Below are 23,537 nucleotides of genomic sequence, written 5' to 3' on the forward strand. Positions count from 1 at the left end.
TAAACGGGGTGGGGGGGCAGTGGTTAGTGGGACGGGCGGGGTTCCCTCGAGCAAACCATGCAGAGGCACCTGGGCCCGGGACACACACAGCAGCAGGGCACACAGAGCTCGAGAGTGACTGAGAACGGCCCGAGGACACCCGCAGCTTCCGTGCTGGCGGCCCTGCTCTCGGATGCACCCCATGGCCTGCACCCCGGATCTGAGGTCTGCCCGAGGGGTCGCTGTCCCCTGCGCTACACACTTGTTGCTGGGGCCGCCCCGGGTCAACACACAGGGACTGAGGTCTGAGTGGCTTCTCTTGGGGGGTGAATGGCCTCGGTTTGTGGACAAACTTCCTCCGACCGGGAAAAGGCTGCCTCAGTGGTAGCAAATCTCCTGGGGCTGTGTGTGTGTGTGTGTGTGTGTGTGTGTGTCTGTGCGTGTGTGCGTGTCTGTGTGTGTGTGTCTGTGTGTGTGTCTGTGTGTGTGTGTCTGTGTCTGTGTGTGTCTGTGTGTCTGTGTGCGTGTGTCTGTGTCTGTGTGTGTGTGTGTCTGTGTGCGTGTGTCTGTGTGTGTGTGCGTGTGTGCGTGTCTGTGCGTGTGTGCGTGTGTCTGTGTGTGTGTGTCTGTGTGTGTGTCTGTGTGCGTGTGTCTCTGTGCGTGTGTCTGTGTGTGTGTGTCTATGTGCGTGTGTGTGTGTGTGTGTGTGTGTGTGTGTGTGTGTGTGTGTGTGGACAGGGGGTTGGCGGGGGGTCTGGTGTCAGCATGTCCGCTCCACCTGACGGGTCCTCACTGGAGACCTAGCAAAGCTGTGGGGACAGGGACGAACACGAGGGCCCAGCCTGGGGGGACAAGTCAGCCACCACGCTGTCTGGGCTCACGTTCTCACGTCCCCGGATTCAGAGAGCTGGGAGTGGGGCAGAGAAAGCCGGCCCCTCGGTGCGGCCCCAGCATCGGTCACAGTGCTAAGGGCACCACCAGTGGTAACCACGGTGACGGCATTGCCACTGGAGGCCGGGGAGGAAGGGCGCTCCAGGGAAGGAAGTGGATTCTGGGCCCACATGGCTCACGAAACCCCTCCATCCTTTAAGGTCCTTATTGGGCTCTAGGTCACAGGAGAAGGATGGTCAGGAGGGCCTTAAAGAGGGTCTGAGTCCTCCGGGTGGCCCCGCTGCCCCCGCCCCCCGACGCCAAGGCCTCCCCGGGGGCTGGGAGCAGAGGGAGAGGGGAGGAGGTGGTCCGGCCCCGGGCGGAGCCAGGCAGGCGTGGGTGGGTGAGCAGGGCCCCCAGGGCCCGTCCTCCTGGCCGTGTGGTCACCAAGCTGTGGGAGCCACCCGAGCCCACGGCGGCCCTTAGTACGCATGTGCTGGGGAGGGCGCGCGGGGCCCGCGGGGCGTGCGGGGCCGAGTACCTACCCGGTGGTCCAAGCCATTCTTGCCATGTCCTGGGACAGGGTCAGACCTGGAATAGGGGAACCCTGAAACAGACACAGCACAGCCGTCACGCACGCAGCCAGGCTCGACCGGGCGCAGGACAGGGCCTCAGCCGGGGGGCAGGGCTGCCCAGGTGACACGGGCTGGCCCCGAGGATCCCACCTGCCTCGTCCGAGACCTCTATCCCCAGGACACTGACTGCGGATGAAGCCAGGAGGTGGGTGACGTCCCCGAGCCCGCCCAGGACACCAGGAACATCACGGAGCCTGAGTCGGCCTGGCAGGCCCCTGCATCCTCCGGAAGCCTCTATCACCAGGCCGAGCCCCTCACCTGGCTGACCAGCAGGGCAGGGGCCAGAGGGAGGGAGGGGCCCCCATGCGGGGGACGGCTGCGCCATCCGCTGCCAGAGGCGGCCAACACCACCAGAGGTGGCCTGCAGACTAGTTTTTCAAAGCCCTTGAGCTGTTTGCAGTTGGGGGATTTCACATCAAAATCCTAATTTCTAGCTTCTCAAAGGGCCCGTCTGAGACACTGGGCCCTGCATTCCCTGTGGGGATCCCACACCTGGTCTCCCTCCATTGATCACACCCCTGGCTGCTCTGGGGGGCCCAGGACCTTGAGACCCCCACCCCCCGTTAACCGCTTCAATGCCACGTCTGGAGAGAGCGGAGCGGAAACTCCTGGCTCGGAAGTCAGCGTGGGATGTGCCCCAGAAGGGAGGCCAAGGGGCACGGCCTGGGCCCCCTGAGGGGCAGGGGACCTCCACCACCCTTAGGAGGCCTTTCCCGGCTGCCTGAACTGTCTTTCCATCGCCTGTGAGCCCGTAAAAAGCAGGGGCCATGTCTGCTGCATCTGGGGGTCCCTGTCCCCCACAGCTCAGGCAATGGCACTGGCTCCTGGGAGCGACCGGGCTGCCCGCGAGGGCTCAGAGGGGACGGCGGGCGCCATCCCTCTGTGTTCACGAGGCTGTAAACCGGAGGACGGAGCACAGGGTGCTGGTCCATCCGGGCGCCTGTCTTGTGGGGTGGAGGGTCAGAGAAGGCGTTCGGTACGGGTCACACCCGTAGGAAAGACCTCAGCTGGGGACCTGCCTCGGGGACTTGCCGGTCCGGGGCAGTCGTCTGTGGGAAGGTTCCAGATGTGGGTCAGGAAGGGCCTTTCACACCACCAAGGGCAGGGTTCTCAAACTGGTTCTGGCCGAGGAGCCCTCTTGTCACAGGAACTCTACGTGAAGACTCCGATACGTGCAACAGAGGAGAGCGGAGCCGGAGGGAGAGGAGCGGGACCGGACGCTCGGGCCAGACCTGCCGGGCATCCCTCGCTCCTCCTGGTTGCCCTGGGCTCTGCCAGCTGAGTGACCTATAGCCAGCTCCTCCCATTTCACAGAAGGGGAACTGAGGCCCGGGGACACAGAGGGACCTGTCCAAGGTCACCCAGCCCTGGGACACAAAGACAAGGGCCTCCTGACTTACAGTCCTGAGGTCCCTCCAGGACACACCTGCTTCCCAGTTTACACCCAGAGCCAGGCATACTCGGGCATGCGAGGCTGTTGGGTTGAGGATCTCAAGGACGCTCAGCTGAGACCCAGGAGCTCCTGACCAGGCGGGGATGCTAGTGTAGTCTTCTCAAGGTGGCGTCTCCAACAGGCGGCACCAGGCATGCCTGGGAGCTTGCTACAGAGGCAAATTCTCAGGACCCACCCCAGACCTGCAGGCTCAGAATTCTGGGGCTGGGGTCCAGCGGTCTGTGTTGTACAAGCCCTCCAGAGCATTTTGATACACACTAAGACTTGGGAACCCTTAGGGCCCCGAGAAGAACTATGCCCTCACCTCCAGCCTCACCTGCTCTAAACCAGTGGTTCTCTACCCGGCTGCACTGCAATCACCTAGCCAGCTTCTAAAATCCCCTGTGCTCAGGCTGCCGGCCTCTGGTCTCACGGCAGGTGTAGAGACTCTACTTCCCCTCAGGCCACTTCATCTTCCTCACTCATCAACTATGACTGTCTTCGCTCTTTCTTCTATACCTGCCTTGAGCTTCCCTATCGGATGGTGTAACAATTTTTGCTTTGCTCATCAATGATTTAAGAAACTCATCACGAGAAGGATAGTGTGTTATACTGACCCCTATTTTAACCTGTTCTGATGTTCTTCCTTTCTGAATTTCCGAGCCCTCTCATCACTTCCTTTCTGTTTGGAGAACGGCCTTTAGCCAAGTACCTCTGCGAGTGAAAACTTGTCTCAGTTTTCCTTTGTCTGAGAATGTCTCCGTTTTCCATTCATTCCTGAAGGATATTTCCATCCAAGATAGAATTCACATCCACAGAAAATGTCTTTCTGCACATTAAATATGTGCCCTTCCGCTGGCCTCCATGGTTTCTGGGGAGAAATTGGCTGTCATTTGCATTGGTGCCCCCAGTAGGGAGTATAATATGTCTTCTCCCTCAGGCTGTTTTCAGTATTATTTTTTTCTGTTTTTAGTTTTTGTAAGTTTAATTATGGTGTGTTTTGGTGTGGATTACTTTGAGCTTATTCTACGTGGGGTTCACTCCGTTTCTTGAGCATGTTAAGTTTATGCCTTTTGCCAAATTTGTTAAGTTTTCAGGTATTATTTCTTTGAATATTTTTCAGACCCATTCTCTTCTTTCTGGGACTCCAGTGATACAAGTGCTGTCTGACAGGTCTCTGAGGCTCCGTTCATTCTTTTCTGCTATTTTCTCTCTGCTGTTCAAGCTGGATAAGTCTGTAGTTCTGTCTTCAATTTCACTGATTCTCTCCTCTGACAAATCCCGCTATTCTGTTATTGAACCCATCCAGTGAATTTTTAAATCTTGGTTATTTTATTTTTCTTTCCCATAATTTCCATTGGATTCTTTTTTTTATTACTTGTATTTCTTCTGTGAGATCTTCCTTTTTTCTTTTTCATTTGCTTCAAGAGTATTTGCAATTGTTTGTTGAAGCATTTTTTGTGATGACTGCCTTAAAATTCCTTCTCAGGATAATTCCAATATCTGATTCTTTTCAGTGTTCGGATGTGTTGATTGCCTTTTCACATTCAAATAGTTATCTTCATGGTTCTTGGTGTGATGAGTGATCTTCCACTGCATCCTGGACATTCGGATATTATGTCGGGAGACACCTGGATCCTAGCTAAGTTTTCCATGTTAGCAGGCTGTCACTGTGTTTAGGTTTAACACGTGGGGCATGGCTTAATATGGGCTGTGAGTCCGAAGACAGTTTAGTTTTCAGAATGCTCGTTAAAGTGCCCTTCCGGTCTGCTGCGTCCACCTGGTGTTTCTGGTAGCAACCTGGGGTGAAAGGTGCTTCCCTGGTTGCCCCGTGCCCCAAGGTGGGGGTGGAAGACACCAGCCACGGATGGAGAGTGTTTCCCTGGGCCTATTCTCCTGGCTGCTGGGTACCAGGGAGGGCAGCCATCTGCTTGGTCACCGTGTCCACTGCATGGGAGGTGAGAGACACTGGTCTTGCATATTTCCTCAAGTCCTCAGGTCTCTGGCCAGTCCACCTTCCTCTCTCTATGCTCTGGAGTTCTATGATTGTCTGCCCTATTGTTCTTGGGCTTTTCAGCTGTACTGAGTGGAGAAGAGCAGGGAGAGAGGAGTCTCCACTCTCACATCTGTGGGATGCTATCAAGACCCATTAGAATCGGCCTCTCTTGGGATGGGACCAGTCATCAGTAGATTTCAGAGGTCCCAGGATCCCATGTACAGCCGAGATTGAGAACCACCCGTTTAAAAGGTCCCTTCAGATATTCGGAGATTTTCTTGACTGTCACAAGCCAAGGCGTTACACATGAGCCCATTTTACATTTCAGGAAGCTGAGGCCTAGTGAAATTAAGTGACTTGTATAAGATCAAATTGTTACTCACGGAGAGGATGAGACAATCTCCCAGGACCCTAGCTTTGCGAAGCAGCAACCCTATCTGCTCCAGCAGCTCTGCCCTGGTGAGGGTTTGCAGGTGTGGGAGTCTTCTAGGGACCTGCCTGGCATATGGCATTGGCTGGCCTTAAGAGTGTGTGCTGTGTGTATATTAGAGAGAGAGAAAAGGCACGCAGGGAGAAGAAGGCAGGTGTGCTGGACCTGGACAGGTGGCAGCTGGGTACTCGTGGCCCCGTAACCACTGGACACCTGCCCACGCCCCATGTCCAAGCTCAGCCTAACTAGGCTCCCCGTCACCTCCTCCCAGAAGCCCACCTGCGGCAACCTTGCCCTCAGCATTCCGCTGGGATTGACCTTGGGTCTCCTTGGGTCTGTCCGTCTTCTGGGCTGGCTTGTCAGAGGTTAGAGGAACCTCTGGATGGATGGGCAAGGAGAGGCCCCTTGCAGGGGGGTGGCTATTCCAGGTGCAGCTACAGGCACGTGGCTCATCACGGCATCCAGGATGCTTTGTGGACGACGGTCAGGAAGCCGTTTCCCTGGGCAGATCTTCGTCACTTTCACCAGGATGGTGAACGGCTTTCAGTTCACTGATGTGTGACTACGTAAGTTTGCAGCTGCGAGGCCCTGTGCAGGCTCGGGTCCCCTCTCTGAGTCTCGGCATCCCCGTCCGGGGAAGGAGGGGCTGGGGCCCCCTTCAGCCGCTATAGGAACATGAACAGGACGCCCCTTGGGCCGTCTGAGCTTCAGGCTTCAGAAGCAAGTGAGAGGGGCCCTCACTGAAGGCTCACCGTGGCTGGCTTGTGGACCTAACCAGCTCTGTGTGACACCCCGGGGCTCAGCCCACAGGAGGCCCACGTCTGAGCCCCGAAGCCCAGGTGCCGCCTGCCAGGAGGACTGGCTCATGCCCGCTTTTACAGAAGAGGCGATTCCAAACTCAGAGAAGTTTGCTCTCGTACCCAAGGTCACACAGCAAGTGAGAGGCTAGGATTCAACCCAGCGGGATCGCACCCGCATCTAGCCATCTCTGCTGACCCCTCGCGTGATCTCATGCACTCTGTAGCTCCCCCCCTAACCCCCACCGTGCTGGGGCCCACGAAGGAGAGAAGGCTCTGCTCAGGGAAGACCTGGGCACCCACCGCCCCGTGGGCACTCACTGGGGGGCTGCTGTGGGCACAGGGGGAGGCACGGGGGGCCCATCTGGACCCTGCTCCTCAGGAGCTAACAGTCCTCAGGGGAGAAAGGACACTCAGGGTCACAGATAAGGTGCCCCCGGTGGGGGGCGGGGGAGGGGAGACAGAGCTCCCAGGTGGGTGGGAGACCCGGGCAGAGTTGTGTGTAGGGGGACAGAGGAGGCCCCGAGAGCTGTGGCCTGGGACGGGGGCTCCTTCCCCTGGACGCCGGAGGGGCTCAGGCACTGCCTGTGCCCCCGCCCGCAAACCTGAGGCCACACCCTGTCCAGTCCCCCGGCTGGGGGCGAGCCTGCGCATCACGGGGCGCACAGGGACCCTTGCTGAAAGCGAAGAGGCCCAGCCGGCCCCCAGGGACCGGCAGGGGGCTCTGCCCTGGGGGCCCCGCCTCGCACCTGGAGGGGGCTTCCCCCGAGCCAAGGGCCCCTCCCTGGCATCCAGAACCCTCGCTGCTCTTGCTGGGGCCCAACGTGGGCGGGGGCAGAGGCCGGGCGGGCCACGCCCTCCCCAGCAGTCTCTGCCCCAGGGGAGTCCCAGCCACCCGCCGGATGCCGGGTGCCGCGCGAGCCCCCCAGCTCCCTCGGGCCTCTCCCTCCCAGCCTTCCCCCGCCCTCTCCGCTGGCCCGGGCTCTCTCCATCCCTGGGCCTCCCCCGGACCACACTTTCTCCATCCTCCCCGCCACGTCCTACGGAGAAGGGAAACAGGCTGAGGAGTGGGAGTGCGGTAGGTGCTGAGCAGGAGTCACAGTTTCTTTGGGCCTCAGACCCTTCGGAGAAGTAACACAGCTCAGGAACCCACCTGGGGAAGGGCCTGGGTCTCAGGTGACCCACCCCCGTGCCCCCAGGCCCATCCGAGGACCCCTGTGACTCTGCCTACAGCCCAGAATCCTTTCCTGAGCGCCCAGCCCATCCGTCCCCGGCCCGGCAGCTCAGCCTCCCGACTCGACGTGAAGAAGCCACCTTGCTCCTGCCCAGCACTGGACAGAGGTGCCTCCACCCACCTGAGCTGGGACGCCCGGGGTCATTCCTGATTCCACCCCCCCGCCCCCCCCGCCCCCCCCCGACTGCCTGCACCGGTCCTGCAGTTCAGACTGTTCAGGGGGGGCCTCCCCATGGCTCATCTGGACACCCCAGCCCCTTGAGCCCCGACCCAGCAGCCTCCAGTCTACCCTCTGCAAAGCTGCCCATCCGTGTTTAAACACAGAAAACCCATCACCTCATCTGCTGCTCACGGCCCTGCTGCACCGACCCCGGGCCCCGCCAGACAGAGAAGAAACTTCCCAGCATCACACACAGACCAGCTGTTTCGGGCTGCCCTCTCCCGCCTCCCCGCTGGCTTCCTGTTTCCCAAACCGCCCCCTTGCTTCTCGCCTCGAAGCGCTCAGCCCACCCCCGGACACTCCCCAGAGACTAGCTCGCCCAGAGCCCTCCCGCAGCCTGGATGACGGCAATTCCCCTCCTGCCCCGACGGCCCCGCGGCCAGGGCTCTGCTGAGAACCCCTAGGTCCGTCCTCCACTCGGAGGCCAGGCCGAGCCCTGCCCAGGCCCATAGAGCCCTCTGTGACCCTGCGTATCCCAGGCCCCAGCCCTCCCCCGGGGCCCCAGCAGCCAGGCTTCACCTCTGTGAGGAGGGCTTGCTCCCACACCCACCCCTTCAAGCCTGCAGCCCTCACGCCTGCTCCCTTAGCACCTCCCTTCCCCGAGCCACCGGCGGCGCCTGGCCCCCCGACCTGCACGCGCCAGGGGCCTTACTTTCTAACGTGGTTTTTGACCGTGTCCCCGCCTCCTCTGGACCATCATCTCCTGGGGCCGGGGTGCTGTCTGTGTGGCCTCTGCTCTGGCCCCAGGACCTGTTCAGCGGTCACACCCTGTCTCTGGGCCTTCTCTTGCTTGTCCAAAAATGAGGGCCAGGACTGAGGTCCCGTCAGGGCGATGCTTGTGGATTCTGCCCCTGGGGTCCTCAGGCCCCCAAGTTCTCGTGGGCTTGGCGGACAGTGAATCGGTTCTCTCTCTCTTCCAGCCGTGGACTAAGAAACGTGAGAATGACTTTTTCCCGCCTGGAAACTCCAGAGGCCTAACGGGGTGAGGAAAGCCGCTTCCGGCCAGCCCTCAAACCCGCCTTCCTCCCACCAGCAGGGCAGGAAAAGGGCAACAGAGGTGCTGTCTCCCCAGCTTCACACTGGTGGGCGCTGGGGGTGAGGGACCCAGGAGGCAATTTCGGATCCCAGCCCCAGCCCAGGCCCGGACTGGGTGGGCAGCAGGCAAAGACAAGGGGATGGGACTCCGTGGGCACACACGCACAGAAGGGGCTGTAAAACGGCAAAATCCCAGGCAGGGTGGGCGCGCGCGGGACCCACCGTCTGCACCGCCTTGGCTTCTAATGCGGAGCTTTCCTCTCCCCGACCTCCGGGCCCACCCTAATGCCCCTCACGTGCTGGGATTTGAGGAAGGGCCTTATTCCTCTCGGAAGGGTAGGGTCCTTTCCAGGGGTCACTGAGTCCTCAGGGAAGGGTCTCCAGCCGGCCTGGGGCTTTGTCTTACTTCAGCACACCTGTGACCACCTGGAGGGGGACGTGGGAAACCTCAAAAGGGAGGACAGGGCGCGAAGGGTCAGGAGGGTCCACAGGGTGTAGACCAGGGGAGGGGGGCCCACACCACCTCGCGTTCTTCTGGGGCAGTGAACCTCATCCTGTAAGGCTCAAGGCCCTCTTCTTGTAACAGAAAATCAATACCATCCCTTTCCTGTGCAGAAATCAGATTCATCCGTAAGATAATCGACTCCATGCACGGTCCAGATAATGCCCTAAGCGTAGCGTAAAGGGAAACGAGCAGTCTGTCGTACGATGTGTATTTCAACGGCACCTCCTTGGGAGGGGCTGACAGTGCTGGCTGGGAACCACTGCCGAAGCGGAGAGGGATGTCACGCTGGTTTGTCGGTTGTCTGCTTCCCTGGGGGACAGGCACTGGGCCATATTCACCACCTCCTCTCCGCTGCCTAGCACTGTGTTCAGCACATAGTAGGTGCTCAGTTAGTGTCTGGCGAAGGGGCGGATGGATGACTGAATGATGAATGCAGTCTCAGGTGACATGTGCTGATGGTGTCACGAGTGGGATGAGGTTGTTCTGGCCCCCGAGAGCCCACGGAGGGCCCCAGGCAGGCGGCGGCGGCGTGCGTGTGCACTCGCTCTCAGTGGCGTCCTTCCCTGTCCCAGCTCCCTGCACGCGTCTCTGGGGCCGGGGCTGCTCTCGTCTTCTCGGTCTTCCCCTCGGCGCCCTACACAGCGTCTGGCACAGAGTGGGTGCTCAATAAATACCCGTTGAATTTAATGCATCTCAATTCAACAAACATTTATTGAGCGCCCACTGTGTTGAGTATCACAATCCTACCCTCCTTGGGCGCGCTACAGATGGACGTCCCGGGGGTGCAGGCGGGCGTGCCTTGTTGCGTGCAAATACTTTGTTCAGTAACGGTTGTTTGCAAATGAAACTGCTGTTGATGGACTCACAACTGGGGGCCGCTTGGTGAGACTGGAAGGAACCCGAGAAAAGAAGGCGGAAACCCCTCTCTTCTCAGTTTAAGTGTGTGCTCAGCCTGTCCAAGTGTCTCAAGAGGCCGGCAGAGAGCAAGGCACGCCTGACCTAGGCACGACCAGCGGCCTGGGTCCTCGCTGCTATTTCCACGCACGTTGGGAAACAAGGCGATGCCACCAGGACAGAAATAAAGGCACAACTGCAATTGTTAGACACTGCGGGTTTCCCATTCGGAGGAACTGACGTCAGAACACGTGTAGAAAGCGAAGGGATGACAGAACCATCGTCGTGGTCATCGTGAGCCCGCATCCCTGAAGGAGGAGGGGACACACACACACGCGCACACGCGCACACACACACGCGCGCGCACACACGCGCACGCGCACACACACGCACTCACACACACACACACACACGCACACGCACACGCACGCGCACGCGCACACAGGTTGTTCGTACTTTGGAGGGTTCGCCCCAGTCAGAGCACGAATTCTAGCACAGGCGCTCCACTTCCTGCCGGCCGGGCGCACCTGGATGGGAGGCGGTCCATTCCCATCCGCGGCTACACCTGCGGCTTGTGATGGGAACACAGCAGCAAGGAACGGGGTTGACAAACAGACCTCGAAGGCGTGTGACTGGCCGAGACACGTGCACGGCCCCCGGGTCGCACAGGGTCTCCCGCCTGCGGGACGCCCGGGACGACCCCAGGGCGCCTCGTCCGGCACGCGCAGATGAGAGAGGCAGCGCACAGAGGTGAGGAGACACGGACGGGTCGGCGCGGCACAGGGAGGTCCCCACGGCGCGGGCCGTCTCCTGCCCAGGCTTCTCCCCGGATGGTGTCCCCACCTCCCTAAGCCCCAAGCCACAGGCAGGCCAGAAGGTAAGTGGGACCCCCTGGGGACAGCAGCTGCCCCCCTGCAGATGCAGGCCCACTCACCTCCCAGCAAGGGAAGGACTGAAGCTAGACAGGACCACCCTGAGGACCGCAGACAGTCCTTTCCTGGGTGCTCTCGAGTCCCGGGGCTGACGCTTTGGTGCCCTCAAGGCACGGGGGCCACCGGGGGCTGCTAGGGGGCTGGCAAAGCAGGAGCACCCCACCTCCCGAACTCAATTGCATTAGGAAAAACAAAGTGCAAGACAGAAAAGGCCACGGTCCAGGCCAGTGGCCGGGGGCCACGTGCAAGTCCTGCATCACCAGGCAGAGCAGGGCTGGAGGACGGGCTGCCGCTGCCTGGTCCGGAGCCTGTCCATGGGTTCTCCCGTAACCAACCCTGCACCCCTCACCCCTCCGCCGGTGGGACGGGCAGCCTGCCTCGGCCCTTCCGGATCCCCCCCCAGGAGGCGCACGCCTCCGTTTGGACGAGACCCTCTGGGGTCTCTCCGGTGTGACCTTCCAGCGGGGATGTGTCCGCGCTGTGCTCCGGCTCTGGGTCCCACTCAGAGAGCAGAGGCCCAGGCGGACGGGGCCCGGGGCCCGCCGACACCTGCTTACAGAGATCGCACGCAAAGCAACACACGCCTTCTCTGTTTAGACGGCTTCTTTAACAAGTGATCGTCTCCACGCTTCTCACCCTCTTCCCACGCCGGAACACACGCCCTTTCATTTGTGAGACGGTTTACAGTCCCGAGAACGGTGAGGATGACGAGCGTCTACTCTGGGCCCGGCCGAGGGCCGGCTGCACACGCGGCGCCTCCGCCGGGTCTCCAACGACCCCGCCGGGCACACGGGTGAAACTGAGGCCCGGCGAGTGGTGAGCCGCGATCTGGACTCAGGTCTGTCTTACGGCAAAGCCAGTGTCTTTCCTCGGCTTTCTCACGTGCACAACCATCCCCTCCTGGCCTCTGCTTCCAAGCTAAGCCTCAAGCTTGTCCACGGGAACCCGAGCGCAGCTGCTGAGACCCAAAGACTCTGCCCACCATCTACCGCGGGCCATCCGACGGCAGCTTGCTGTTGTGGCTGCCTATAAATTTACAGCCTCTGGACGTAAGAGCGTCACGGGGAGTTTCGCCCGACATCTGAAGGTCACGCCCACTGCAGCTTCACGACCCCCCGGATCAGGCAGACGTGGTCTTTGTCTCCTGCGCTCCCTGAGGATCTGGAGTCCCAGCTCCCGGCCCCTCGCCCAGGACGAGCACAGGAGACACGATAATGCCGTTCTCGGCTCCGAGTCTGGACTCGCCCCCCTGGACCACGCTCCTGTCCGCTCCGGAGGGAGACGGGCCCTCAACTTCCAGCCTGGCAGCCTGCAAGCCCTTTTCCCAAAGGAGCCCAGGAGCCTGAGTCGGCCTTCTGCCCTCTTGCCCGCTCTGGAGAGTTCCGGGAGACGCCGGCGTGGCCCTTGGGCAGCGGGCTGGCTGAATCAGGGCGTCACCAAGGGAAGCCAGCGCACGGCTACTGGTCTGCTTCCTAGCGGGCTTGCCATTCTGTCTGTGGGTTTGCTCTCTTAGTTTTTAACGGGCAAGGCTTAGATCTGGGGGGGGACTGGCTCGAGGTTGTGGGCCCCTTTTCTGTAAGGACTTTCGTGCCACACTGACAGCTCCCTGCTCAAAAGAACCACTCACGTGAGTAAGTGCTGTCCCCTGGCATCGTTTGGAGAGGGTCTCTATCGGTCCCGCTACTGTGGGACAAAGACTGGCTGTCTAGGTCTGGAGAGTTGGTCCTCGTGTCTGCGTCCCCCTTGAGCATCAGCCAGTCGGTCTTCTGCTGAGAAAGAAAAACAGAAGTGAATTTTGAGGTCACCTGCAGTGGCATCGCCCCACTTTACAGAGGAGGAAACTGAGGCTCAGGGAGGTCGGGGCCCACGTGGCTTCACAAGGGGACAGCCGGGGAAGCCAGCCTTGGGCTCTTCCCACACACACCTACCTTCTTAGAGACGAGCAAAGGGGGTCTTACCTCTGGAGCCAGGGTGGGCGGGCAAACTCAGCCCTTGGGCCAAACCCTAAAATATGCATTTTGATTTATCTTCCTTTCTTTTCGGACACCTCCTTGGTTACAGAACCATGACCAAGTTATACAGCACAGGATGAGGACTTTGGTAGCAGATGTGCTAGTCCTAAATGTAAGGGGGCTGGTGGCAGCACCTCTTGACTTTGGTCCCCGTTCCACCTGGTCCTGCCTAATCCCTAAGGGGAGGAGCCTGAGGCTTCAAGCTGGAGAAGCCCCCACAAAACCAGGTCTGCCCCTGCATTACCTTCCTGTTATCCGGGTCGAAACCTCCGTCCTCCCCATCCGATCGCCTCGCGGCTGGAAGGGAAAAATCGATCTGTCAGGGCAGCGCACCGTAGATCCTGGGTTTCCATGTGTCAGTTCCCACTTCACAGTCAGTCATGCTCAAAAATGGAAAATAATCAAAGAAAAGTCGCCAGCGCTGTACTTTTAAGGGCTGAGGGACCAGAGCAGCTGGCGAAGGTCCCCGCAGGCATGTGGCCTGGGGCCTTGCACAGGACGCGCTAACTTGAGAGCAGATGTGTAAAGTGATGCCTCGTTCACATTCCAGCCAACCACCCTGCAGCCACTTGGCATCTCGAAGAACATACTTTCTATCCTCCAAGTTCAAAGGAAGAGAAGGGCCCGGTGATCCAGCCCCTACCGGGTCAGACTCAGCTGGGTGCTTCACGGACACTACCACTCATCCCCACGCGACCCATTTTACAGATCAGAGGACCGAGGCTCAGAGACATGACGTGTCTTTCTCAAGATCATGGATCAGCGGGTGGCAGAGGCTGGCATTTGAACCCGGGCGGTCTGACTCTCAGTCCTTCCCCTGTCTGCCCCACCCCACTGCTCGCAAAACACAACAAGGTGAGTGAGCTATGCCACTGGGAGAATTCCACGAAGAGCAGTAAAGAGGGTACAACATACAACCAGAGGTGCGCTCTATGGAACAGAGCAAGCAATCGTCTGTTATTCAGCAGACTCTCTAGAGCTGAGTCAAGAGGTGTCTGTATTCTCCATTTGCCTGTTTGGGGACGGGGGGTTGTCACCCAGCCGGGCTGACATCATCTCCAACCAAGCATGATGAGATAAATCACACGAGGGCAGGTTGACGGTTCTCAGCATCCAGTTCGGTAAAGACCCATCCTGTGCCCCCCAAGCTAAATCGCTGACCCCACGCGAGGGAACGACGAAAGGAAAGACCCCAGTGTCCTTTGCCACCTGCCACAGAGACCGAGGCCGTAGTAAGGACACGCCAAGGGTGGGCTCCTTACCTGCAGCCTGCGGAGGGCTCGGACCTTCTAGCCTTTTGGAGCACCCTGCCTTGTGCACCACCAAGGACAAGACAGACATCAGGCCCGAGAGCTTGGAAACTGGGGCTTGGGCTACAGGACCTCGACAAGATAAGGCCACAGTTGAAGACGGTTCTGGATACGCTGACATTTCTTTACTCCCGACGGCTACCTGTTTCTCCGTCTCCCAGGAGAGACAGTGGCTTTCAAAGCGAAGATCAACACCTAGCTGTGTCCACCCGCGGAGGCAAATTGATGACAGGCCTGCGTGCGGGGCACAGTGCAGGAGGGGCGGGGAGCAGGGGGCTCAGAGGGACGCATGCCCGTCAGCTCTCCTGTTTCCCGGACAACGGCTGTTGCCAGGCAGCGGAGCCTCCAGCCTCTGACCGCACATCAGCCGGGACCCTTGGGCAGCTACACGGCCGCCCCAGGGACGTCGGGCCAGAGGCTACTTGGAGCTCTAAGAGCCCTGCCCTTGTCCAGCCCAGAGAAGGCCTCCAGGGCCAGGTCTGCCGGTAAAAGTAAGTTTGCTGGATTCCCTGAACAGCCCACAGAGGCCCCCGAATGGACCGAATGGACAGCCACGCTTGGGATAATTTGCAAATGCCAAAACAATTAAGTGGCTCCAACCAAAGGGCTTTTGGGAATGTGAGGTCCCAGGAGTTCAGATCACAGCGGCCCTCCTGGGTCCGAGGACTTTCCATAGCCTCGGGGAGCGTGCTGGGCCGGACTCTGCCTGTAGAGCTACCTCCGGGCTTAAAGAAGGGCCCCACCTCCAAAAAGGGGGCTATCCCACCAAGGTTTAGCCAGTTTTCTCTGCAAACGCCGCCAGCTCCACGAGGTGTGCACGAGCTAACCAGACTCAAACCGCGGGCTTTCCAGAGTCCCGGTCTGCCAGTCCGCAAAGCACCCAACGGATTCTCTCGAGAAATGGAGCACGGCTAGGAAAACAGAGGGACCCGGAGCTCTGTGTTATTTTCGGGCTGCTTCCTTAACAGCTCTGAGCCTCAGTTTCCTGATCCGTAAAATGGGCAAATGACGCCCCCCCCCCGCCCTCCAATTTACGAGGATCGCATGAGGTAACACGCAGGTGCTGTCACATGATGCGGAGCTCAGCTCACACGTTTGGAATATCAGGAATAAAACGAGAGGCGAACCGGGCAGCTAATTTGTAAAATGCCGTTTCAGAGTCTCAGGAAAAGACGGATCAATTCAGGACAAGCAGCGAAATCGAGTTGCATGTGTCTTTCCTATCACACAAGGCAGCTCCTTCCGAGCCCTGCAAAGTATTTGCCAGTGAGCACCCTCTGGGCAAAGGCTGATGTCCGACTCCCTGCATCCCTTGGGACCTTTATAGGGAACATCCCAATGAGAGTGGGAGGTCTCTAATTTTCTTTCTGGATACAGGGCCATTCCCTTTCCTCCCATCCCCAAACCAAAATGAGACTCGACCCCACTACAAAGGAATCCCAGAGACACATGAGATGTGATTAAGTCCCGTCTTAAACCAGGCCCCAAAGAAAGAGCTCAGAGTACAGGCTACACGGGTCGCCTCTACCGTCTGGCGTGGGTGGGCAGCTCGGGGAGGTGGGAGGGAGCCCCCAACTGTCTGCAGGTGTGGGAGGCGGTGAGACGCCACCCCTGCTTCTTGGGCCAGCGTCTCCACACACACTGCCATCTGACGGCTCACGTGCGCTTACCAAGGAAACAAAACGTCTGTCCCTCCTGGGAAATTTGGGGGAGGCGTTACTTGTTCCTCTTGAATTCACGTTAAACAGTCTAAACACTGGGCCAGCTTCACTCCATCGAGAGGAAAGGCCCTGCTCTGTGCCAAGCAACACGGGGCCTCAACGCAGAGCCCCTGGAAGCCAGAACCTCGTCCTTCAGAGCGAGAGACAGAGCTGGCAGGGGAGCGGCTGTGGCTGGAATCCTGTCTGCCTCACAAAGAACGCTGGGCTCAACACTGCGATTGATTCAGGACCGTTCGAAAGACACCAAAAATGTCCCCATAGCAGCTGGACCTTTAGCGGGTGGTGGGAGGTCCCCCGCACCCCACCTCCCAGCCCGTCCAACACCCTCCGCTGGTCCTGCGGCACCTCTGCCCGACGGGATGGGGTTCTTCCTTCCCTTTCTTCTTCCTCTTCCTTCTTATTTCCCATTCAGTCTCCTTTTGCTTCCTTTCTTGTCTTTCTTATGCTTTTTTGAAGCCATTAAATTGTAACCAAGTAGAATTGGAACTAAGGTAGTCTAAGAAAATACTATTGGTCTCTAATGATGCAAACTGATGTAAAATAAGAGTGGTGGGTTCAGGGGTCAGGCAGACCTGGTGTGATTTGGCCATCGATGGGTCACTTTGCGGCCCTGGCCTTAGTTTCCTTGTCTGTGACAATACCTGCCTCAAGGCTGTGCTGAGATGAAACCCCAGCACGCGCGACGCATTCAGTGGCAGCTCTTTGACTGCTAATCCTAACCCTAACCCTCGTCCTCAGCGCCAGGGTCCCACCCCCGCTGAGTCCCCAGGCCTGGCCACCCCCCCGCAGGAGGCTCACTTCCCCCAAACAGCAGCGGGACTAGAGCACCAGAGAAGAGTGTCGCTGATGAGAAAAAAACAAACCAAAACCCAACAACTTTTGATGAGTCGGAAATAAAAAGTTGAAAAGTAAATACATTACTTAAAAAGCATAACATTTTAAAACTCACTGACTATATTATCTTAAGCGAATTAAATGGTCCAGGAACTCACCATCATCACCCGGAGTTTGTTTCTGGAAAGTCTGGCTATTAAAAGGGTGGGTTTCTCCTGAGGTGACCCTGAAATGTGTGCCCCTCTCCCTTGACCGATGAGGGGACGGTCGGTTTGCTGAGATGCGGGGGGCGGGGGTGGCTGCCTTTGGGCTTTAAACACACACATGCACACTCACACTGACACATGCATGCCCCCCACCCCAGTGCACTTCTGCCCGGATATGGTCCAGCTCGATGGGGCAAATCTTGTAAAATGAAGACATCTCAAATCTATCGGAAATCAAATGCACCCCAGCACATCCATTATGTCCTCAGTTTACTTATTTATTTTTGGCCGTGCCACGCGGCACGTGGGATGCTAGTCCTCCAACCAGGGATGGAACCCAAGCCCCCTCCCGTGGCAGCGCAGAGTCTCAACCACTGGACCGCCAGGGAATTCCCACATCCGTTACGTCCGGACGGTTGTCTAAGGAAAGCTGGTGGAGAGGACCACACGGCACCCGTGAGCACTCACTTTACGCATGGCCCCTTTACAGTCAGGCAGGGACAGACTGTATCCATGTCCATCCCACGACGTGGCTGAACGCGTGGCAGAGGGCAGGCGCTCTATAAAGTTTATTTCATGAATTAATCAATAAACCCACATTCTAGAATGTTAAGAGGGTTTGGGTCACTGTTCAGGGTTCAGTCAAAGAGGAATTCACTCGCCTTTGGATAGAAGAGGTGTTTCTGTCCAGATTAAAAAGGAAACACAAAGATTACCCCTGGTACGAGTAAACCAGGACTTCCCTGGCAATCTAGGGGTTAAGACTCCGCGCTTCCACTGCAGGGGGCGCGGGTGCGATCCCTGGTCGGGGAACTGAGATCCCGCGTGCCGCGCGGCACGGCCAAAAAAGAGAACAGGGTAAACCGAGGCTCCACTGCGCGATCCGGTTAAGGGCCTTACTGTCAGAAGTTCTTTGTCTTCGATCGGGCTCCCTCAGAGGCTAGTGAGCAATCTCCTGAACTGATTCACTGCCTCCTCCCCTCCCAGGGGCCGGCCCTCCGACCCTGTGTGTGTACGTGACGCGTTAGCTAGCGGCTGAGAAAAGGCCGAGGCAGTCGGTCCTTGCCGTGGACGCAGACAGCACGCACAGCCTCCTGGCTGCAGTATGGGCGCCACGATGGAAAGACACCGCTCTGTGCCTGCTCCTTCCGTCCCGTGCCTCAGTCTCCCCGCTGGTAACACAGGGAGCCGGTCTGGACCACCTCTGAGGGCCCTGGAGTCTACACGTCCCTCCCTCTCGGATCCCTCGGGAAGATCTGTGCTCCCTGCTTCTCCGACTGAGAGGCAGCGGTGGAAGTCACCGCCTTCTGGAAGCCCAGGAGTTCCCATTCGTCTTTTTCTTTCTCGGGAAGAGGAAGAAACACACAAAGCATAGGGCCTATTGCAGTCAAGGAGAAAATTATAAAACGCACACAGCCTGCACAACTAGAGCACGGATTTGTCAGCAAGCCACAGAAAACACACTTTTATAGATGCCACCCAACAGCGCCCATCCAGTTGTCCAGGGGGGACGTGGCTGTTTTTTGGGCGCATCTGGACAAGGACTTTGAGTTGGGGATCCCTCTCCTCATCTCTCTAGTGTCTTAATAACAACCCCCACCACGCGCACCGCATTCGACAGTTTAGAACACGATTCCACGTTCACTATCCCATCTGGTCTTCACAACCAGCCCGTGAAAAGGGCAGCGTGGAGGGTCGGTCCTGTTTTGCAGATGAGGAAACAGAGGCTCAGGATGGTGAAGCAACAAGCCCCAAATCACCAGAAATTCTGTGACGAGACAGAGGTGAGATCTGGAGACTTCTGCTCCCTGCGCACCTGTCCCCTGCAGGCTCAGGTGGGGCGGAGGTGGCTGGTCGCCTCCGAGAGGGAAACTGGGGGGCGAGAGACGCCCTTGGAACCAAGCATCTCCAGCCCCTATTTGCTGATGCAAGAAATCCCTTTAACCAAAGGCTAAGTCATTGTATTCTATCATCCGAAATTCTCAAAATTCTTCTTAAATTCTCATGGAGGCATAAATGACTGATTCTGGTTTGTTCTGGTTTACAAAGGCCAGGCTGGGTGAGACTGTGGTCCCAGCACCTCCGCCCCTCATCAAATTGGCTAAAGTCAGTCTGGCCGCCTCTCTCAAAGTAGCATCCCTGAAGCCACACACCGAGACCAGCCTGGCCCACGTGCGTCAGCCCCGGGTTTAGACACACAGCGGTGTCCTTAGTAGGACACACCCTTTGCTGTAATTTATGAAGGGGCCTCTCGGGAGCCTACCGGCAAATTTGCACCCATCATGTATCAGAACACGACAACGGGAAGCATCCAGAAGCAAAGGCACTGACAGGCATGCAAGGCAAACACAGAAGCAGAGGAATCCTACTGTATGTACCATGCTGCTTGTAGATGGGGGGTTTCCTATAGATGTTATCTTTGACGCCAGTGTCTGGGAAAGAAGAAAGAAAAAAAAAAAAAAGGAGAGAACAGCAGGGTGAGCAAAAGCAAATTGTGAGGGTTTCCGTTCTACCGCTTTTCTGTCAGCAGCAGCAGCCCGTCACCCAGATTTAGAGTCCCCAGAGAGGATCTGGCACCCGCCCCGGCGACCGGCACCCAGGCCTCACATTGCACGTCAGCCTCGCTCAGCCCCGATGCCACCCGCCGTGTGAAGGGGACAGAGGGACAGAGGCGGCTGCAGCGGGTGTCCAGCGACAGCTGTGACCCGGTCAGCCCCTCCCTCCAGCCCATTCCCAGGAGGGCAGCCACGCCTCCCTGGCGTTTGTGGAGCTTTGGGAGAAACTCAAACACGTGCCAGTTTGGGGACACGCACACCCACCTGCGGACTTTTAAAGCATCTCGGAATTTAGGGGTGAGAGGGAGATGGGGAGGCTTGGGGACCGTGCCACCCCCGAGAGGCACGGCAGCCCGCTCCCACCCCCCCACCCCCCCACCCGACAGCTCAGGGGCGGACGGACGGTCTGCCTGGCGAGCGGCCGTGTGTCCTGGGCGCCTACCTGGGACGTGGAAGTGGCGAGGAGCCTGCTGGTAGGTGGAGGGGGGAGGCTTGCTGTCTGAGAGCACGGAGAGGCTGGAGGTGCTCCGGCCACTTTCACTGCCTCCAGACGGGAAAGCAAAGCCGGCAGACAGAAGGCGGGAAGGGAAAAGCAGAGGAGAGCATTTCAAGCATGAAAATGAGCCCCTCTCCGCTGCCCGGCGGGGCCGCCCGAACCCGCTGCCCAGGGAGAGGGACCCTCACCGACACCTCCAGGTGGGCCCCACGGCTTGTTAATCCAACCTCGAGGGACCCCCTTCCCGTGATGAGGGGACAGCTACGCCCAGGGCAGAGCCCGTGCTGTTTCCCAGTTCCTGCGAAGTCTGGCCTGGCCGTCGGCCGAGCCCCCTCTCCCGGGGGCGGGCACAGCTCAGCCGTGGCTGCCATTGGAATCCAGAAAAATCACAAATTCACCAAAAGGAAGCATCCCCCCCACGCCCACGTCCTAAGCAGCCTTGCGTAAAAAGACGTGGATTTCTTGGAGAGTTCACAAATTAGCCATTCAGAATCGGGATTAGAGGGCTAGAATTCATCTACATCTGTCCTGAAAAGCCACTGAGTAAAATTCAATCAGCCACAGGAGAATAAGAGACCGTTGGTATTAATCAGCTGCCATGTTCCCAAATAAAGCAATTTTTTTTGGCCCAGGTAAATGGAGAGAGTCCTCTGATTCTGGCCCCGATGTTTATCCCGTCTGGATTTGTCATTTCTGTTTTGCGAGCAAGGTTGGATTATCAAGTCACAAATTTAGACAGCCCTGGTCACCCGCTGGTCCTCCCCGCCCCCCCCCACACACCCACTGAGGAATGGGGTGATACACAGGGTGTGCTGGGCGTTGAAGACGGCACGAAAGGCATACGGCTCCTTGTAGCGAGACACGCAAAGGCACAATGCGTTTCCCCCCCTTTAGCCCCAGGAAACCCTCGCCGCGTTACGTGACAGCTTGGCAAAGGGAAACGGACACCCCTGACTTGAAAATACCCCCGGCTGGGGGCCGCAGGACCCCGAGGTGAGGGGGACGCTCTTGCCTGGCGGAGGGGCGCGCTGAGGGCAAAGGGGGGCCCGCGGGTCGGGGTGGGCTCAGCAGACCACAGCCAGCGGCCCGAACCAGGCTGAGGCCACACGGGGCCTGCTGACTACAGCTCGAGCATCTTCCCGGGTGCGGCACCAATTGCACCCGTCAGCGTGGATGGAGCCTCAGGTAGGGGACTGCCCCCCTCTTCGCGGCGCGGACCCTGCTTTTCCCTTAGCTGCCACCTTCCAGCACAGCGCAGAGCCTTCTGGAGCCTCACGCCAGGCCAGACTGGTGCACCCGGGGAGACCACACCCAGGGGCACGTAAAGAAAACCTCAGATCCGTTCTGCCGACGGTGGCCCGTCCATCTCCAGGGGCAGCGGAGCACACGGTGGAAGCAGGGGCTTTACATTCATCTGCTCGGACTCCAGAGCAGCCGAGGACACTGTGCCGGGCACGTCTTGACACAGCTTCCAGTGGCCCGTTTCTCTCCACCCCTGCCCAGGTGGCTGGAGTCTCTAACCCGTCCCAGGACTCCTGCCCGCCCCCCGCCCCAGTCCCCAGGCCCGCCGTGCAGTGTCTGACCTCACAGGCAAGACTCTGGGTGTGTGTGCGTGTGCGCGTGCGTGTGCTTGTGCGTGTGTGCGCGTGTGTGTGTACGCGCATGCCCGCGCGCACGCACACACGTATCTGAGGAGGGCCACGGCTTTCACCAGGGTCAGGAGGCACCATGTGGGGGCCACACTGGGCTTTCAGGCGCCCCCCTTACACCTGCCATCCAGGTGACACCTCCACGCCTGTCAACCAACTCTTAAGACCTTGGACCTGACCCAGGATGCCTCTGCTTGCCTCCCCTTCTCCACCACCCCCTTCTGGACTCCCTTTCCAATCCTCCCCACCGGTGCAGATCCTTCCTGGGTCAAGGCTCAAGTGCAAAGCCTTCCCAGAGAACATAGCCCAGCTGACTATTCCCTTCTCTGGACACGCACCTGCCTGCCCGTTCACCGTGTGGCTGAATCATCATAAAATGCACCCTCACGTAGACCCTACGTGGGGCCTCTCGCAGCACTTTGCTCACGACAGCCCGGCGGCCACGCCACCACGACTGACTTTTGCAGGGGCCCGTGTCTTGGTGAGGCCCGGCCCCAGGTGCTGCTCTGAGGGCCAGCTTCTCCCCTGGGCCTTGGGGGCAAAAACCCCCACCACTGATGTCACTGGAGATGGGGGAAAGCCAGAGGTCACCCAGCTGAGCGGCAACTTTGAAAAGGCACGGAGCCCCTCGGGCCGAGGTGCGTGGCTTCTCCTGGAGACGGGTCAGGACCGAGGCCGCTTCTGACCTCTGCCAGGGAGGGGCCCTCAGCATCCTCAGGGAGACGCGAGGATGCCGGGGAGGGGACCTCTCAGAGCCGGGGAGCCCCTGGCCGGGGAGCGGCCACCTTGCCTGTTTGTCCAAATTCATGCCTTGTTGCAAAGCAGTTCCGGGCAGCGCGGAGCCTTTCCTGCGGACCCCAAGTCATTCGCTCCGTTACTTTACACGCCGCCGCCGCGTTGCCACGCAGGCCACGCAGGCGTTGTCTAAACGCCTTACTTCACTCGGGCTTCACCCGTTTTCCCAGTGTTAACATTATACATTTCCCTGGTACATTTGTCACAGCTAGTGAGGCAAGACCGATACATCATAATGAACGAAAGCCCGCACTTCACTCGGCCGTCACCCGTTTTCCCCTCACGTCCCTCTTGTATCCGAGGACCCGTCCAGAACACCAGGCGACACTGGTCCTCACGCGTCCTCAGGCTCCCCCGGGCTGTGACCGTTTCTCAGACTCCCCTCGCGTTTCACGACCTTGGCGGTTTTGAGAAGTGCTGGTCGCTGTTTCGCAGACTGTCCCTCGGCTGGGGTTCGTCGGACGCTTTTCTCATGATTGGACGGGGGTTACGGTTTGGGGAGGAAGAGCACAGAGGGGAGGCGCCCCCCTCCCATCACGGCAGGGGCGCCGCCATCCACGTGGCCCACCACTGCGATTGACCTTGACCCCGCGGCCGAGGTCGTGCGGGCCAGGAGTCTCCCCGTCCAGCTCCCCCCACGCCCCCACTCTGCGCTCTTTGGGAGGGAGCCGCCGTGCACAGCCCACAGCTGGCACGGGGCGGGGGGCCCCTCCTGGAGGGTGGAGGGTCCGCGCGAATCATTGGAGATTCTTCTGCCAGGAGTCTGTCTCTTCTCCCCCAGTTATTTATTTATCCAATCCTTCCTTTACGTCGGTGTGGACGCGTGGCCATTTGTCCTCTGCTTCACGATCCAGCACCACGTCCTTCTTTCTGCTGTTCTGCTGTCCCAGCTCTGCCCTCGGGAGCTCCCTCACCTGCTCCTGTGGATCTTCTCAAGGGGACCAGAGGCGAGGCCAGACCCCAGCCCCTGGCAGGGGCCCCATGGGTCACCAAGACGTGG

General features: G+C 59.0%; 1 protein-coding gene across 19 annotated transcripts in view; it reads right to left on the reverse strand.

Moving 5' to 3' along the window:
* ABLIM2 (actin binding LIM protein family member 2) overlaps positions 1 to 23,537 on the reverse strand; it is a 152,642-nt gene that overhangs the window by 22,837 nt on the left and 106,268 nt on the right. For 3 of the 19 annotated variants that reach the window (XM_067036738.1, XM_067036735.1, XM_067036734.1), the window contains 5 exons: positions 20,040 to 20,141; positions 19,421 to 19,474; positions 13,216 to 13,268; positions 12,587 to 12,725; positions 9,328 to 9,767 (listed from right to left, as the gene is read on the reverse strand). In XM_067036738.1, coding sequence (XP_066892839.1) covers positions 9,595 to 9,767; positions 12,587 to 12,725; positions 13,216 to 13,268; positions 19,421 to 19,474; positions 20,040 to 20,141 — 521 coding nt within the window. In that variant the 3' untranslated portion in view covers positions 9,328 to 9,594. Of the gene's footprint in view, positions 1 to 1,394; positions 1,457 to 9,327; positions 9,779 to 11,544; positions 12,729 to 13,215; positions 13,269 to 19,420; positions 19,475 to 20,039; positions 20,142 to 23,537 lie in introns of those variants that run through there. The other 16 variants (XM_067036748.1, XM_067036750.1, XM_067036747.1 and 13 more) reach the window with 8 other exon arrangements.

This window comes from Kogia breviceps, chromosome 6 (assembly GCF_026419965.1).
Source record: "Kogia breviceps isolate mKogBre1 chromosome 6, mKogBre1 haplotype 1, whole genome shotgun sequence".
NCBI lineage: Eukaryota > Metazoa > Chordata > Mammalia > Artiodactyla > Physeteridae > Kogia > Kogia breviceps.